General features: G+C 44.7%; 1 protein-coding gene across 1 annotated transcript in view; it reads left to right on the top strand.

Annotated features, from left to right (window-relative positions):
• Nucleotides 1-14,663, top strand: part of LOC106580227 (transmembrane channel-like protein 2-B) — a 31,946-nt gene that overhangs the window by 2,394 nt on the left and 14,889 nt on the right. Inside the window, exons 4-11 of the mRNA XM_082966228.1 lie at nt 1,795-1,944; nt 4,450-4,540; nt 4,682-4,763; nt 4,867-4,973; nt 5,134-5,232; nt 6,223-6,365; nt 6,704-6,851; nt 12,020-12,214. Coding sequence (XP_082822354.1) covers nt 1,795-1,944; nt 4,450-4,540; nt 4,682-4,763; nt 4,867-4,973; nt 5,134-5,232; nt 6,223-6,365; nt 6,704-6,851; nt 12,020-12,214 — 1,015 coding nt within the window. The remainder of the gene's footprint in view (nt 1-1,794; nt 1,945-4,449; nt 4,541-4,681; nt 4,764-4,866; nt 4,974-5,133; nt 5,233-6,222; nt 6,366-6,703; nt 6,852-12,019; nt 12,215-14,663) is intronic.

The raw sequence follows: 14,663 nt of genomic DNA, 5'->3' as shown, positions 1-14,663 counted from the left end.
AAGCAGAAATACCTTATTTACATAAGTATTCAGACCCTTTGCTATGAGACTCGAAATTTAGCTCAGGTGCGTCCTGTTTCCATTGACCATCCTTCAGATGTTTCTACACCTTGACGGGAGTCCACCTGTGGTAAATTCAATTGATTGGACATGATTTGGAAAGGCACACACCTGTCTGTATAACGTCCCACAGTTGAGAGTGCATGTCAGAGCAAAAACCAAGCCATGAGGTCGAACGAATTATCCATAGAGCTCCGAGACAGTATTGTGTCGAGGCACAGATCTGGGGAAGGGTACCGCATCATTGAAGGATCCCAAAAACACAGTGGCCTCCATCATTCTTAAATGGAATAAGTTTTGAACCACCAAGACTCTTCCTAGAGCTGGCCGACCGGCCAAACTGAGCAATCGGGGAGAAGGGCCTTGGTCAGGGAGGTGACCAAGAACCCGATGGTCACTCTGATAGAGCTCCAGAGTTCCTCTGTGGCGATAAGAGAACCTTCCAGAAGGACAACCATCTGCAGCACTCCACCAATCAGGCCTTCATGGTAGCGTGGCCAGACGGAAGCTACTCCTCAGTAAAAGGCACATGACAGCCCGTTTGGAATTTGCCAAAAGGCACCTAAAGGCTTTCAGACCATGAGAAACAAGATTCTCTGATTTGAGATTAAACTTTAAACTCGTCAAGTCTGAAGGAAACCTGACACCATCCTGACGGTGAAGCATGGTGGTGGCAGCATCATGCTGTGAGGATGTTTTTCAGCGGCAGGGACTGGGAGACTAGTCAGGATCGAGGGAAAGATGAATGGAGCAAAGTACAGAGAGATTCTTAATGAAAACCTGCTCCAGAGCGCCCAAAACCTCAGACTGGAGCGAAGGTTCACCTTCCATCAGGACAACGACACTAAGCACACAGCCAAGACAAAGCAGGAGTGGCTCCGGGACAAGTCTCTCAATGTCCTTGAGTGGCCAAGCCAGAGCCCGGACTTGAACTCGATCTAACATCTCTGGAGAGACCTGAAAATAGCTGTGCAGCGACGTCCCCATCCAACCTGACAGAGCTTGAGAGGATCTGCAGAGAAGAATAGGTGAAACTCCCAAAATACAGGTGTGCTAAGCTTGTAGCGTCATACCCAAGAAGACTCTGTAATCACTGCCAAAGATGTTTCAACAAAGTTCTGAGTAAAAGGTCTGAATACTTACATAAATGTAATATTTTCGTTTGCAAACATTTTTAAAAACCTGTTTTTGTTTTGTCATTATGGGGTATTGTATGTAGATTGATGAGGGAAAAAAAAGATTTAATACATTTTAGAATAAAGCTGTAACGTACATTTTTTTGGAAAAAGTCAAGGGGTCTGAATACTTTCTGAATGCACTGTATATAAGTTATATTCTTTTTACATTTTCTTCAAAAAATCAGAGGGTAAACATCATTCATTTATAAGTCCAAAAATAGATGTAGCAACTAAGGATTCTAGCTTTAATGTCTGGTTGTTTCAATGGATGGACATGCTTACTGGATAATTCTAGGATATGTCTGTCATTTGACTTGCATACTGTATACCCCCTCTTGTCGCTTCATTTCTCGCTCTGTTCTCTTTTTATATTTTCTGTTGGTCTTCCAGATGCTTTTCAACATTATGTGACAAGTCCAAAGTCCTTCTGAGTTTGTACCATGATGTGGCACTGTGTAAAGCCACTGGCCACCTCAACTAGAACTCTACTCTGGTTGACACATGATTGACCCTGACTTGACCCCTGGCACTTGGTGACAGCTCTTTCTTCTGACAGCTCTTCTTCTTCGGGCGAGTCAGGGGACGAGGATTCTCTGTCGGAGGGGGAGATGGCTTCTCTGAAGGAGGAGGTGGAGGAGAAGAAGAAGCTGATAGCCACTCTCAGGAACAAACCGTGGCGCATGAAGAGGAGGCTCAAACTCCTCAAGTAAACAAAATGGACGCATTTCACATGACATGTGCATTCCTCTGCCAATTTCCCATTGGCTGATTGCCTTCATGACCCATAGGGACTTGCTCTTGCTGTGCTGTTTTTCTCTTTCCTATAATACTTTACACATTCCTGAAGGTTTATACCGTCACTTGGCACACAATTGTAATTGTCACATGTGCCATGAAATGCTTACTTACAAGCCCTAAATCAACAATGCAGTTTTAAGAAAAATAAGTGTTAAGAAGTCTTTTGGACCTAGACTTGGCGCTCTTTGAGAAATTTCAGGGCCTTTCTCTGACACTGCCTGGTATAGAGGTCCTGGATGGCAGGAAGCTTGGCCCCAGTGATGTTCTGGGCCGGACGCAATACCCTCTGTAGTGCCTTGCAGACGGAGGCCGAGCAGTTGCCATACCAGGCAATGATGCAACCAGTCAGGATACTCTCAATGGTGCAGCAGTAGAACGTTTTGAGGATCTCAGGACCCATGCCAAATCTTTTCAGTTTCCTGAGGGGGAAAAGGCTTTCTCGTGCCCTCTTCACAACTGTCTTGGTGTGTTTGGACCATGATAGTTTGTTGCTCATTGAGTGTTGTCTTAGTGCCATCCTCGGTTTGTGGTGGTAAATAGACAGCTAAGAAGAATATAGATGAAAACTCTCTTTGTAAATAGTGTGGTCTACAGCTTATCATGAGATACTCTACCTCAGGGGAGCAAAACCTCGAGACTTCCTTAGATTTCGTGCACCAGCTTTTGTTTACAAATATACATAGACCCTCACCCCTTGTCTTACCAGAGGCAACTGTTCTATCCTGCCGAAAATGTTTTAAAGCCGCCAACTGTATGTTATTTAGGTTCTCGTTCAGCCACGACTCAGTGAAGCATAAGATATTACAGTTTTGAATGTCCCACTGGTAAGATATACGTGCTTGTATCTCGTCTATTTTATTATCCAATGACTGTACGTTGGCTAATAGGATCGATGGTAAAGGCAGATTACCCACTCGTCATCAGATCCTTACAAGTCACCCAGACCTACGTCCCCGATATCTCTGTCTCTTTCTCCTGCGAATGATGGGGATGAGGGCCTTGTCGGGTGTCTGGAGTAAATCTTTTGCGTCAGACTCGTTAAGGAAAAAAATGTATTATTCCAGTATGGGGTGAGTAATCGCTGTCCTGATATCAAGAAGCTCTTTTCTATCATAAGAGATGGTGGCAGAAACATTATGTACAAAATAAGTTACAATAACGCAAGAAAACACACACAATAGCACAATTGGTTAGGGGATCGTAAAACGACAGCCATCTCCTCCGGCGCCATTATTCCACGTTGTTTCAACGTAATTTTATTGAAATGACGTGGAAACAACTTTGATTCAACCAGTGTGTTATTTATCATCTTATTTGTGATATATATGTTTTTGTTTAATTTAATTTAAGCATAATTGTTTCTGATGCTACATTGCCTGATACATTTTCCTATTTTTTAAGTGAGTGTGAAATCCTTTAAACTACTTTGTGGAACGACAAAGTAGTTAGATTGTCCATCACCTTTTGAACTATTTAGGAGTTTCGTGAATTGGCTTTGCTGATTGATGTTCTTTGAATTGTTGTTTTTTTAGACAGTTTCTCACTTGTATCTCCACCAACGTGAGTGTGTCTCCACTGACCAGTATTAACCTATCATTCACTCTTAAAAGGGTTCTACCCAGAACCATTTAAAGTTCTTCAGTTTGTCCCAGTAGCAGATCCCTTTTATGGTTCCAGGTAGATCCTTTTAACTTAACACAAAACCCTTTTAGAACCTTTTTTTTGTTTCTAACAGTGTTGGGTTACATTTAAAACAAACAAGGCCTGCTGGATTTGTGCCCTCTGGGACCTGTGTTGAAGAAACACTGTATTCCAGCCAGGGTTGTGAGCTGGCAGTCACTTACAGGTCAGGACACAAGCACTGTACAGTATTAAGACAGATGAGACGCCTTGACTTTTTCATGAGCTCAACACTGTCTAATATGCATGCAGTTGTAGCTGCCTGTAGCTTGCCAATTCCTTCTCATCACTGGTCTTTCCAGGTTGATAATCTTTCATCACATGGCCTCCTCCACATTTCCCTGACTAGCAATTTACAGTCTTGATTGATGGATTGGTTGTTTTCTCATCTACTTAATTTAATCATGACTAATTCATGATTGGGGCGGCAGGTAGCCTAGTGGTTAGAGCGTTGGAATAGTAACTGAAAGGTTGCAAGATTGAATCCCTGAGCTGACAAGGTAGAAATCTGTTGTTCTGCCCCTGAACAAGGCAGTTAACCCACTGTTCCTAGGCCGTCATTGAAAATAAGATTTTTTTCTTAAGTGACTTGCCTAGTTAAATAAAGGTAAATAAAATTCACCTGTTATAAATTTGAAAAGTTGATTCATTGGTTGGTGGTTGTTCAAGCCAATGATTGATATGTTTTTTTTTTGGTTGACGGGTCATCCTTTTTTATGGGTTGGAATTGTAGGGAATGCCAGGCGTTTGTGGAGAAGTTTGAGGGGGCTCTGGGAAAGGGCAAAGGGAGGAAGCTCTATGCCTACAAAGTCATGATGGCTAAGGTAACTTTTCATGACCATAATATCATTAGCAGAATGTTTGTTGCCCTCATCAGTTACAACCTGATATGTTAGTCAGGAACTATACTTCTGTGATAAACGTATCTTTTCAAATATTCTCTCATAACCTTTTTATTTCCTCAGAAAATGATCAAGTTCAACCGTGACTTTGACAATTTCAAAACAGCCTGTATTCCGTGGGAAAGAAAGATAAAAGAGGTTGAGAGTGTGTACCGTTATTTAAAGCTACTTGAGTTACTATCTTGCTCATGTCAGGTAGTTTTATCTATTCATCATGTAACTTTTGGGGTTTGACCTCTAACCTTCAGGTCACTTTGGGTCATCTGTGGCTTCCTACTTCATCTTCTTGCGGTGGATGTACGGTCTAAACCTGGTCCTGTTTGCGTTCATGTTTGGTCTTGTGGTTCTCCCAGAGGTGAGCAGCTTTTTACCTTAAGCGCAGAGTCCATTGTTTTGCAATACTGTTGTAGTATATTTGGTCAGTATATGGAGAGATATCGAAGGAGGACTCACTGTCTCATTCTCCCAATCCCCACTTCCCTCTCTTTTTGTTTCTCTTTTCCTACTGTCCGGAGGTGATGATGGGTCTTCCGTATGGGTCTATTCCCAGAAAAACTGTTCCCAGAGCAGAGCAGGACAGAGCCATGGACATCTCTGTCCTCCTTGATTTTGGTGTGAGGATCTTGGAGTGACTTACTACTTCCTTTGGAGTGACACACTTCCTTCCAAGCAATTGCCTTGTGATGTCACATTTAGAAACCTTGTTTAGACTTAAACTACTTCAGGTTCAGGTTTACTTGACATGATTATAGCTATGAAAAAACATACATAAAATGTGATGTCATACAGTACTTTTAAGACATGTGTCATACATGTTCATGAATAACTGCATGATAATGCACTGTACTTGCAGGCTTTAAATTGTGTTACACATTTTCAGTAAGAATATATGCCATTTAGCAGACACTTTTATCCAATGCAACTTACAGTCATGCGGCATACATTTTACATAGTGGGGGTCCTGGGAATCAAACCCACTACCCTGGCGTAACAAGCACCATGTTATACCAACTGAGCTACAATGGACCATGTCAGGGTAACTGCAAAGCAAACCAAGCACATAGCAAACCTGCCCAGTCTTAATGTTAATTGCTATCTTGTCTCTGTGCCAGTAACATCGACTGACAACAGGCAGCAGTGAAAAGTAAGTCGAGGAAGTTGTCCAAATGAACGCAACTCTGTATTTGACTCTTTTCTGATGGACCCTTGATAAGTTATTCAGTGGGATGGTTTTGCAGGCAGTTTGGTTGGTTGGGTTCTCCCTGTATTTCAGATCTCTGTCGGCTGGTAATGACAGAGGTATTGCTGATTAGAATATTAAACACAATCTTATGCCCTGCAGTTGATGAAAGGAATCCAGTCATATCCACCACACAATAGCGGGGTCCTGCTAACTATACATAGACCACTGTATCGCCATCTGATCCTGCCATTCTTTGATTGGGTTTGTCATATGCTATGTGCTTGGTTTGCTGGTGTGTAATGTGTTTGGCAGGACTGGCCCTAGGCATAAGAACCTGTTACTATCATTTTGCATCTACATCAGCTTTCTTTGAGATGGATTGCTTTCATACATCCATAATAATTTTTGTTAATTTCAACAGGGTTACTGCAAGTACTCTATTCTCTTCTATGGTTTCTATAATGACGAGCGCACCATCGGAGTCCTCCAGTTCAGACTGCCTCTCTCCTACCTACTAGTTGGTGTAGGCATCTTCGGCTACAGCCTGATGGTGGTCATTAGAACGTGGGTAAAACACACACACACACACACACACACACACACACACACACACACACACACACACACACACACACACACACACACACACACACACACACACACACACACACACACACACACATACATACATACGTGCACACAGTAAATACTAATCCACATTCACACCCCGTATCTAAAATATTGATGCTAACAACCCTCCCACTGCCAGCTCACTCCCTCCGCATTTTTCCAGTCAGCACTTGGATTCGAACAGCAACACTCCAGTTACTTGCCCACATCTCTAAAATCCCCCCCCCCCTCCCAGTACAGTGTATGTCACATCCATCTTCTGTGTTCCTCAGGATGGCTCGTAACTCGGATGAGGGAGGAGACGGTGGGGATGACGGACAGTTCACCTTCGCATTTAAGATGTTCACCAGCTGGGATTACCTCATTGGCAACCCAGAGACAGCCGACAACAAGTATGCCTCCATCACCACCAGCTTTAAGGTAAACACAGCAGAAGCTAATTCTTATCCATAGCTAGTAGGCCTACCTTCTACTATCTTGACCCTGTTGTTTATGACATAGGACGATTCCACACCAGGACAGCCTGGAAATATTTTGGCTATCTCACATTGTTATAATTCTCACATAGAAACTTAATTGGGAGGAAGGATCTTAGATACCTTTTTTTTTTTTGGGGGGGGGGGGGGCATTTTAAGTCCTTTTTAGACCTATATATGCCTCCTGTAAGACCATATGATCCGTACATGACACAGACAACACCTTTGTGTCATTATACTCCTTATAGTGTGCTTTAACATATGGAGTATGTCAACATTCTGAAAAAATTAATGTATGACCCATTTTATACATAGAAATGGACATTTATGTAACTAACCAATCACAGCCCTCCTTTAGGATTGCACATTCAGCAAATCACTAGCAGAAGAAGTTCCATTTGAATACATTTTCCCATACACTGTGTTGGTGGTGCTGATAAAATGTATTATAACTTCAAAATAAGCAGAGAGCCCACTCTGGAAATGTGATGTACTTGTAGAGTATATTGTTCCAAACAATGTCTTAAAATTAACAAAATCAAAAAGGCTACTTTTGAGATTAATATTAATAGTTTAAACTTTGAATAAAGGAATGTGTAATGTGTCTGTGTGTAGCTGGTGTAGATGAGTCAGGCGCAGGACAGCAGATATGAGTAATGTACGCAATTTTACTCAACAATAATCACAATACACGTCAAATAAATCCAAGGCCACAATAACGGACCGCAATACAATAAACAATCACTCAGGCAGCCTCTCGTTTTAACAATAAATTATCAAGGTCACCCCCTCTCCTAGGGAGGGTGACATGTTCGATGCCAATATAACGCAGAGACGAAATCGAGTGGTTTGCTTCCATAAAGTGGCCTTGACCTTGATCATTTATTGTTAAAACGAGAGGCTGCCTGGATCTTTAATTTCAAGACCCTTGCTCCCTTCGGTCTCAATGTAGACTTTGATTTGAAGCCATTCTTGTGATTTTTGTGACTTTGCCATTGTAATTGTTTGTAAGCTTGTGTAGTCTAAAATGTATCTATGCTATCCATTTGTTCTTTTGTATGCCATTTTTATATTTCAGAGTTAACCAATGATATTAGGCCACATTTGGCCATGATTACAGACACCTGTGTGTCTTCTGACACTATATAAATGAGTCATCTTGCAGTGTTTGTGATGATACCCTGATGAAGACAGCTTGGCTGTCGAAACGTTGGATATTACATTTTTTGCATCTGAGCTCCTAGAGTGTGCGGCTCTCCCTTATTTTCAAGTTACTCTCTCCACCTGCCTATTACTCTCGGGGTGAAAACCTGAGGTGAGGCTGACCGAGACCCCCAGACGTTCCATGAACGCCCTCCAGACCTGAGGGCGTGAACTGGGGACCCCGATCAGAGACTATGTCCTCAGGCACCCCGTAGTGCTGGAAGACGTGAGTGAACAGGGCCTCCGCAGTCTGTAGGGCCGTAGGGAGACCGGGCAAAGGGAGGAGACGGCAGGACTTAGAAAACCGATCCACAACGACCAGGATCGTGGTGTTGCCCTGTGAGCGAGGAAGATCCGTCAGGAAGTCCACCGACAGGTGCGACCACGGCCGTTGTGGAACGGGCAGGGGTTGTAACTTCCCTCTGGGCAGGTGCCTGGGAGCCTTGCACTGGGCACACACCGAGCAGGAGGAAACATAAATCCTCACGTCCTTGGCCAAGGTGGACCACCAGTACTTCCCACTAAGACAGCGCACTGTCCGACCGATGCCAGGATGACCAGAGGAGGGTGACGTGTGGGCCCAATAGATCAACTGGTCGCGGACAGCAGACGGAACGTACAGACGCCCAGCCGGACACTGGAGAGGAGTGGGCTCTGTACGTAACGCCGGCTCGATGTCCGCGTCCAGCTCCCACACTAGGCCGGGAGTATGGGAGAGTGATCCATGGACCGCTCCTCTGTGTCATACATCCGGGACAGTGCATCTGCCTTAGCGTTCTGGGAACCTGGTCGGTAGGACAGGGTGAACACAAAACGGGTAAAAAACATGGCCCACCTTGCCTGGCGAGGGTTCAGTCTCCTCGCCGCCCGGATGTACTCCAGATTGCGGTGGTCAGTCAAGATGAGAAAAGGGTGTCTCGCCCCCTCAAGCCAATGTCTCCACGTCTTCAGAGCCTTGACAACAGCCAACAACTCCCAGTCCCCCACATCATAGTTTTGCTCCGCTGGGCTGAGCTTCTTCGAAAATAAGGCACAGGGGCGGAGCTTCGGTGGCGTACCCGAGTGCTGAAAGAGCACGGCTCCTATCCCAGCCTCGGACGCATCCACCTCAACTATGAACGCGAAAGAGGGATCCGGATGAGCCAGCACGGGAGCCGAGGTAAACAGAGCCTTCAGGTGACCAAAATCCCTGTCAGCCTCAGCCGACCACTGCAGTCGCACCGGTCCCCCCTTCAGCAGTGAGGTAATGGGAGCTGCTACCTGACCAAAGCCCTGGATAAACCTCCGGTAGTAGTTGGCAAACCCTAGGAACCGCTGCACTTCCTTTACCGTGGTGGGAGTCGGCCAATTACGCACGGCTGAAATGCGGTCACTCTCCATCTCCACCCCTGACGTGGAAATGCGGTACCCTAGGAAGGAGACAGACTGTTGGAAGAACAGACATTTCTCAGCCTTGATGTACAGGTCATGCTCCAACAGTCAACCAAGCACCCTGTGCACCAGGGACACATGCTCGGTGCGTGTAGCGGAGTATATCAGAATGTCATCGATATACACCACTACACCCTGGCCGTGCAGGTCCCGGGAAATCTCATCAACAAAGGCCTGGAAGACTGATGGAGCATTCATCAACCCGTACAGCATCACGAGGTACTCATAGTGCCCTGAGGTGGTAGTAAATTCCGTCTTCCACTCATCCCCCTCCCGGATACGCACCAGGTTGTAAGCGCTCCTGAGATCCAATTTTGTGAACAAGCGTGCCCCGTGCATTGACTCGATCGCACTGGCGATGAGAGGCAGCGGGTGGCTGTACCTCACCGTGATCTGATTGATACCCCAATAGTCAATACACGGGCGCAGACCTCCATCCTTCTTCTTCACAAAAAAGAAACTCGAGGAGGCAGGTGAAGTGGAGGGCCGAATGTATCCTTGCCCCAGGGATTCGGAGACATATGTTTCCATAGCCGCCGTCTCCTCCTGTGACAGAGGATACACGTGACTCCTGGGAAGTGCTGCGTCTACCAGGAGATTTATCGCACAATCCCCCCGTCGATGGGGTGGTAATTGAGTCGCCTTCTTCTTACAGAAGGCGAGAGCCAAATCAGCATATTCTGAGGGGATGCGCACGGTGGAGACCTGGTCTGGACTTTCCACCGTAGTCGCACCGATGGAAACCCCTACACACCTCCCTGAGCACTTTCGTGACCACCCCTTGAGAGCCCTCTGTTGCCACGAAATAGTGGGGTCATGACAGGCCAACCAGGGTAGGCCCAGCACCATGGGAAACGCAGGAGAATCAATAAGGAAGAGACTGATTCTCTCCTTGTGACCCTCCTGTGTAACCATGTCTAGTGGAGCAGTGGCCTCCCTAATCAGCCCTGACCCTAATGGTCGACTATCTAGGGCGTGCACAGGGAAGGGCATATCCACAGGAACAAATGGGATCCCTAAACTATGGGCAAATGAACAGTCAGTAAAATTCCCAGCTACGCCTGAATCGACGAGCGCCTTATGCTGGGAATGTGGGGAAAACTCAGGAAATGTAATAAACACATACATGTGAGCAACAGGGGGCTCTGGGTGAGCCTGGTGCCGACTCACCTGGGGTGACACGATAGTGCCCTGCCTGCTGCCTCGACTCCCTGAGGAACCCCCCCAGCACCGACCAGCAGTGCTGCCCGAAAGAGGCGGGTGAACTCTGCGTAATGGTCCAACCGCGTCTCCCTCATTCCATACGGCGTTGGCCCATTCCAGGGCTTTGCCTGAGAGGCAGGAGACAACGGCGGACACGTTCTCATGTCCCGAAGGAGCCTGGTGGACGGTCGCCAGGTAGAGTTCCAGCTGGAGTAGGAACCCCTGGCATTCGGCAGCCGTCCCATCATACTCCCTCGGGAGCGCGAGCCGAATTCCGCTGGGACCGGGTGAAGGAGGGGTGGACAGTGGGGCCTGCTGTAGTGGGGCTGGTGGAGGCGTTGGAAGACCTCCTTCTCTCTCCCATCTATCCATCGTCTGCAGCACGTGATCCCTGGCGGTGCCCAGACGTTGCAACATGGTCGCGTGCTGCTGGACGTGCTCCTCGACCGCCAAAGGGGGGGCGTCAGCTCCTGCTGACTCCATTTCTGGTGAGTGATTCTGTAATGAGTCTGTGTGTAGCTGGTGTAGATGAGTCAGGCGCAGGACAGCAGATATGAGTAATGTATGCAATTTTACTCAACAATAATCACAATACACGTCAAATAAATCCAAGGCCACAATAACGGACCGCAATACAATAAACAATCACTCACAAATAAGCATGGGGGAACAGAGGGTTAAATAATGAACAAGTAATTGGGGAATTGAAACCAGGTGTGTAAGACAAGGACAAAACAAATGGAAAATGAAAAGTGGATCGGCGATGGCTAGAAGGCCGGTGACATCGATCGCCGAACGCCGCCCGAACAAGGAGAGGGACCGACTTCGGCGGAAGTCATGACAGAATGTGATTAATTGTATTTCAGAATCTAGACATACTCCATATGTTAGAGCACACTATAAGGAGAACAATGGCACCACAGATCATAGGGTCTTACAGGAGGCATGTATAGGTCTGAAAAGAGTCTAAAATTGACACTTTTATCATTATTTTCTGAAAGATGACTCTTGATACAAATGTAACAATGATGTCAAACATCTTCCTGCATTGAAGTTTATATGTGAAAATTGCCAGAACAATCTGAGATACCTAAAATATTTTGGCATGGAATCTCCCCATAACATTGTTCTGCAAATATCCGTTCTCCTGCTCTTATCTTCAATCTCCCAAGAATCATATGCACATAAAATGTACTACATGTAGGAGCCTACACACTTACTATCTTCAAACAAAGTATTCTCTGTGTTTCTCACTGACCGGACTGTTCTTGGTAGGAATCCATAGTAGACGAACAGGAGAACCAGAAGGATGAGAACATCCACTTGCGGAGGTTCCTGCGGGTTCTAGCCAACTTTTTAATCCTCTGCAGCCTGGGGGGCAGCGGCTTCCTCATCTATTTTGTGGTCAGGAGGTCTCAGGAGTTTGCCAACCTCGATCAGGATGAGCTTTCCTGGTTTGAAAAGAATGAGGCAGGTACAGTTGTTTTGATCAGATACTGTGCTTGCAAAAGTATAAAGTATTCAGCCTGTTTGTTTAGGCAAGTCTAAATTAGTTCAGAAGCAAAATATGGCTTAACAAATCACATACAGTGGCAAGAAAAAGTATGTGAACCCTTTGGAATTACCTGGACTTCTGCATAAATTGGACATAACATTTTATCTGATCTTCATCTAAGTCACAACAATAGACAAACACAGTGTGCTTAAACTAATTACACACAAATAATTATACATTTTCATCTTTATTGAATACACTGTGTAAACATTCACATTGCAGGGTGGAAAAAGTATGTGAACCCTTGGATTTAATAACTGGTTGACCCTCCTTTGGCAGCAATAACCTCAACCAAATGTTTTCTGTAGCTGTGGATCAGACCTGCACAACGGTCAGGAGGAATTTTGGACATTCCTCTTTACAAAACTGTTTCTGTTCAGCAACTTTCTTGGGATGTCTGGTGTGAACCGCTCTTTTGAGGTCATGCCACAGCATCTCAATCGGATTGAGGTCAGGACTGGGCCACTCCAGAAGGTGTATTTTCTTCTGTTGAAGCCATTCGGTTGTTGATTTACTTCTGTGTTTTGGGTCGTTGTCCTGTTGCATCACCCAACTTTTGTTGAGCCTCAATTGGCAGACAGATAGCCTAACATTCTCCTGCAAAATATCTTGATAAACTTGGGAATTCATTTTTCCATCAATGAAAGCAAGCTGTCCAGGGCCTGAGGCAGCAAAACAGCTCCAAACCATGATGCTCCTTTCACAATACATTACAGTTGGGATGAGGTTTTGATCTTGGTGTGCATTTTTTTCTCCACACATATTGTTGTGTGTTCCTTCCTAACAACTCAACTTTAGTTTAATCTGTCCATATTTTGCCAGTATCGCTGTGGAACATCCAGATGCTCTTTTACATTTTAGTCATTTAGCAGACGCTCTTATCCAGAGCAACTTACAGTAGTGAATGCATACATTTCATACATTTTTTTTTTGTACTGGCCCCCCATGGGAATCGAACCCACAACCCTGGCGTTGCACACACCATGCTAGCGTTGCAAACACCATGCTCTACCAACTGAGCCACAGGGAAGACTTCAGATGTACAGCAATGTTTTTTTTTGGACAGCACTGGTTTCTTCCGTGGTGTCCTCCCATGAACACCATTCTTGTTTAGTGTTTTATGTATCGTAGACTTGTCAACAGAGATGTTAGCATGTTCTAGAGATTTCTGTAAGTCTTTAGCTGACACTCTAGGATTCTTCTTAAGCTCAATGAGCATTCTGCATTGTGCTCTTGCAGTCATCTTTTCAGGACGGCCACTCCTAGGGAGAGTAGCAACAGTGTTGAACTTTCTCCATTTATAGACAATTTGTCGTACTGTGGACTGATGAACATCAAGGCTTTTAGAGATACTTTTGTAAACCCTTTCCAAGTCAACAATTCTTAATCTTGTGTCTTCTGAGATCTCTTTTGTTTGAGGCATGGTTCACATCAGGCAATGCTTCTTTTGAATAGCAAACCCACATTTTGTGAGTGTTTTTTATAGGGCAGGGCAGCTCTAACCAACATCTCCAATCTCGTCTCAATGATTGTACTCCAGGTTAACTGGCTCCTGACTCCAATTATCTTTTGGAGAAGTCAATAGCCTAGGGGTTCACATACTTTTTCCAACCTACACCTCGAATGCTTAAATGATGTATTCAATATAGACCTGAAAAATACAATAATTTCTGTGTTATTACTTTAAGCAGACTGTGTTCATCTCTTGTTGTGACTTTAAAGACCAATTTTTGCAGAAATCCAGAAAATTCCAAAGGGTTCACATACTTTTTCTTGCCACTGTAAGTTACGTGGACTCACTCTGTGTGACATAATAGGGGTTGACATGATTTTTGAATGACGAACCTTTCCTCTGTCCTCCATACATACAACATTTGTAAGGTCCCTCAGTGAAGAGTTGAATTTCAATCACAGATTCAACTACAAAGACCAGGGAGCTTTTCAAAACCCTCATAAAGAAGGGCAATGACTGGTAGATGTGTAACAATAACAAATCAGACATTTAATATCTCTTTAAGCATGGTCAATTTAATAATTATGCTGTGGATTATGTATTAAACCACCCAGACACATCAAAGATACAGTCATCCGTCTGAACTGAGCTGCAGGAGAGGAATGAAATTGCTCAAGGATGCTACCATGAGGACATTGATGATTTTAAAACAGATACAGAGCTCAATGGCTGTGATCAGAGAAAACTGAGGATGGATCAACAACATTGTAGTGACACAACAATGACCTAAATGAGTGAAAAGAAGAATACAAATATTCCAAAAGGCACTAAAGTAATACTGCAACATATCAAAGCAAAGGAATACACTTTTTGGCATAAATGCAAATACAACACAACACATCACTGAGTAA

The sequence above is a fragment of the Salmo salar genome, chromosome 20 (assembly GCF_965601325.2).
Source record: "Salmo salar chromosome 20, fSalSal1, whole genome shotgun sequence".
Classification (NCBI taxonomy): Eukaryota; Metazoa; Chordata; class Actinopteri; order Salmoniformes; family Salmonidae; genus Salmo; species Salmo salar.
The sequence above is the reverse complement of the archived record's forward strand: the minus strand, read 5'-3'. Positions and strand labels throughout refer to the sequence as shown.